General features: G+C 55.1%; 1 protein-coding gene across 1 annotated transcript; it reads right to left on the bottom strand.

Moving 5' to 3' along the window:
• Positions 1–1,576: 1,576 nt before the first annotated feature.
• LOC127309093 (uncharacterized) lies at positions 1,577–2,278 on the bottom strand. The gene has a single exon (XM_051340074.1). The coding sequence runs from the start codon at positions 2,276–2,278 to the stop codon at positions 1,577–1,579; it is 702 nt and encodes a 233-aa protein (XP_051196034.1).
• Positions 2,279–2,710: the final 432 nt, after the last annotated feature.

The raw sequence follows: 2,710 nt of genomic DNA, 5'->3' as shown, positions 1-2,710 counted from the left end.
GTGAAGGCTTGGCTTTCTTCATGGGGTTCTTAGGGGGCTTGCTTCCGGAACTTTTGCTGCACAACAGGAAAAGAGCATAATACTTAGCATTTGTTGAGTTGAGTTGCAAACATAAGTCGGAAGTCAAGCACTTACGTAGACGAAAGGAAAAACTGCTCGATGTTGGGTTGTTTGTGCTTGCTGGTGTCAATCTGTTTGAGGCGCTGCTTCTCCTTCTCGGCTTTCCGGGTAGCCGCGGCACTTGGAGCCTCGCGCGCACGTTTCGGGGCCTGGCCGGAGGTTGCGCCCCTCTTTCGCTTGGCAGCAGCAGGAGCCTCAGGGGCCTTCGCGTCCGACACGGCCTCCGGGTCAGTAGTGCTGGAGTGAGGAACCCGAGTTAAGGTTCTGAGGTCCTTCTCCTCTAGAGCTTCAAGATGTTCATGCAAAGGTAAATTCCTTAGTCAAAATTCACAGGAGCAACAAAAGGAATCGATGGTTAGTTGGAAGACTTACCGCGGTGCCGGCACCGCCCGTGTGAATGTCAATATTACACACGTGAGAGTGAACATCACGCGGAATTTTGATCATCACCCAGATCCGCTTGTCCAAGGCGTCGGAGGAGAGGTTGTCCTTGGAGGCGAATATGGTGTCATCGCGCCCCGTACATTGGTACATCAAGCGGTCCCGATGTTGTAGTGGTTGGATCCAATTGGTGAACCATGACATGGTCAGGTCCTTCCCCGACAAGCCATCCTCCGTCAGCTTACAGATCCGCCTTACCGCCCTTGTCAGCTGAGGCGACTCGGAGATATGTGGGCATTGGGACAAGGCTAGGGTCTTGCTGATGGGCCCGTCCTTGAACTCTGGCAGCGTCTTCGAGCTAGCCGGATCAGAGACATCCTTCACGTAGAAGAAACCTCCGGACCAGTATCTGCCGGATTCATGGCGATCCGTGTGGGGGTAGACGCGGCCGGGGCAGAGCTTGAAGGTGATGCTCCCGCAGGTGGCCAGAGAGGAAGTCTGCATAACCTTCTCTTTCTTGACGGAGAAAAAATCAACTCAGGTGTTACCCGGAGGTGACCCTCGCAGAGGGTGACGTGGTTGGTGATGGCGAGGACGCTGTTGGGCGAAATTTTGTGGGGTTGCAAGTTGTACGCTTTAAGGATTTCCGTGAAGAAATCGCTTGGCGGCAATGAGAACCCGCATTCGACCAACGCCTTGGTCAACACCCACTCTCCGGCTTCGGGGCACCGGGATCAAGGCACTCGGAACCGTTCGCCAGGATCTGGGTTGAAGGAAACCTTCCGCCTCGAGGTTGCGGAGTTCACTCTCTGTGGTGGTGCAGGGCCACCATTGCCCCTTGACCTTGCCTTCGCGAGATCAGGCCTTTGACTTCTTGATGGTGACCTCTTCCACGTTCTTCTCCATTTGTTTGGATCTGGCCAGGTCCTCCGGATTGGCCGATGTCCCTTCAATGTTTTTGCCGGTACCCTTAGAGGGATCCAGCTGAATAGGGCTGAACGGTGGAGGGGCGGAGGAGATGGGCGTTGCTGAGATCGATTCCGTCTAAGTAAGCTTCGAGCTAACCACTGACTCTTTATCTATAACCTAAACCTGTTTTGTTTTGGTTCGGCCTATTCAAAGCAGTTGGTTTGACAATGGTGGTGGTCGAATTGGGTCTACGGACGATCGACGTCGTCCTCATCGGCTGTCCATGACTCGTCGTTGGCTGAGTTGACCTCCTGCAAAAAGGAGCTTCCATTCTCGCCCGAATGTCAACCTCCATCCTTGCCTTCTTCAACATCGGGTTCTTGTAGCCGGAACCGGAAGACATGCCGCTTCCTCCTCCGAAATAGCTTCGTTTGCAACTGCTTGGCTGCACCTTCGTGAAGCGCTTGATGGCCTTGCTCTCCCTCTCAGCGTTCCGCGCCCGGCACTTGCTCGTGAGCGCCTCCACCATCCTGTCTTCCAACTCCTTCTGCTGCTTTGTCTTCGCCTTGAAGAGATCCTTCCACTTGTACCGCGCCCCGGCCCGCTGCATCCTGTCCACGACGCGGCTCGTGTGCTCCTCGCCGAACTGCCGCCGATAGAACCCCTGCCAGAGGACGTCGGTGACCGGGGTCAGGTCCGTCGCCGTGCGGCTCTCGATGCGGGTCAGCTGCTCCAGGTCGCAGTGGGGCAGGATCCTGCGCAGCAGCGGCGTGTCCACGCCGTCCACGCTCTGGATATGCCGCAGGTTGTCGATGGCCTTTCGGACGCACAGCTCCAGCAGACTCGGAGCTTTCCCTTCTGCCTCCATCCTGAATTCCTGATGGTTCACGGCGATGCGCCGAGAATGGATCGCCGGACGTCGATGCAAAACGAAAGCAAAGAAGAGGTCGAGTTTCCCTCTGTGGCTTTCTCTTCTGTTTTCCCCGGGGGTATTTATCTCCCGTAGAATGGACGTGAAACCGTGAAGACGGATGCGGAACAGGAGTCATACTCGAACTCTTTTCCTTTCGCATATCGGATCAGTCGGACGTGAGTCGCAAACAAGCGGATCATACTCGGAGTCGAATTGGTGCATCTACTAGCTTGTACTCTCTTTATCAAAAAAAAACTAGCTTGTACTCGACAACTCGACCGATGGGCCAATTCGGCTCTACGGTGATGGCACACAGGACCTCAACAACTCCAACGGGCACACATAGAGGCTAATAGACGTAAGCCCGATCGAAACATGAAGAAAGGC

Source organism: Lolium perenne, chromosome 6 (genome assembly GCF_019359855.2).
Source record: "Lolium perenne isolate Kyuss_39 chromosome 6, Kyuss_2.0, whole genome shotgun sequence".
In the NCBI taxonomy this organism is placed as follows: domain Eukaryota; kingdom Viridiplantae; phylum Streptophyta; class Magnoliopsida; order Poales; family Poaceae; genus Lolium; species Lolium perenne.
This window is presented reverse-complemented; position numbering and strand designations above follow the sequence as displayed.

Excerpts from the sequence above, each read along its gene's own strand:
- LOC127309093 (XM_051340074.1), bottom strand. The coding sequence starts at position 2,278 with ATGGAGGCAGAAGGGAAAGCTCCGAGTCTGCTGGAGCTGTGCGTCCGA.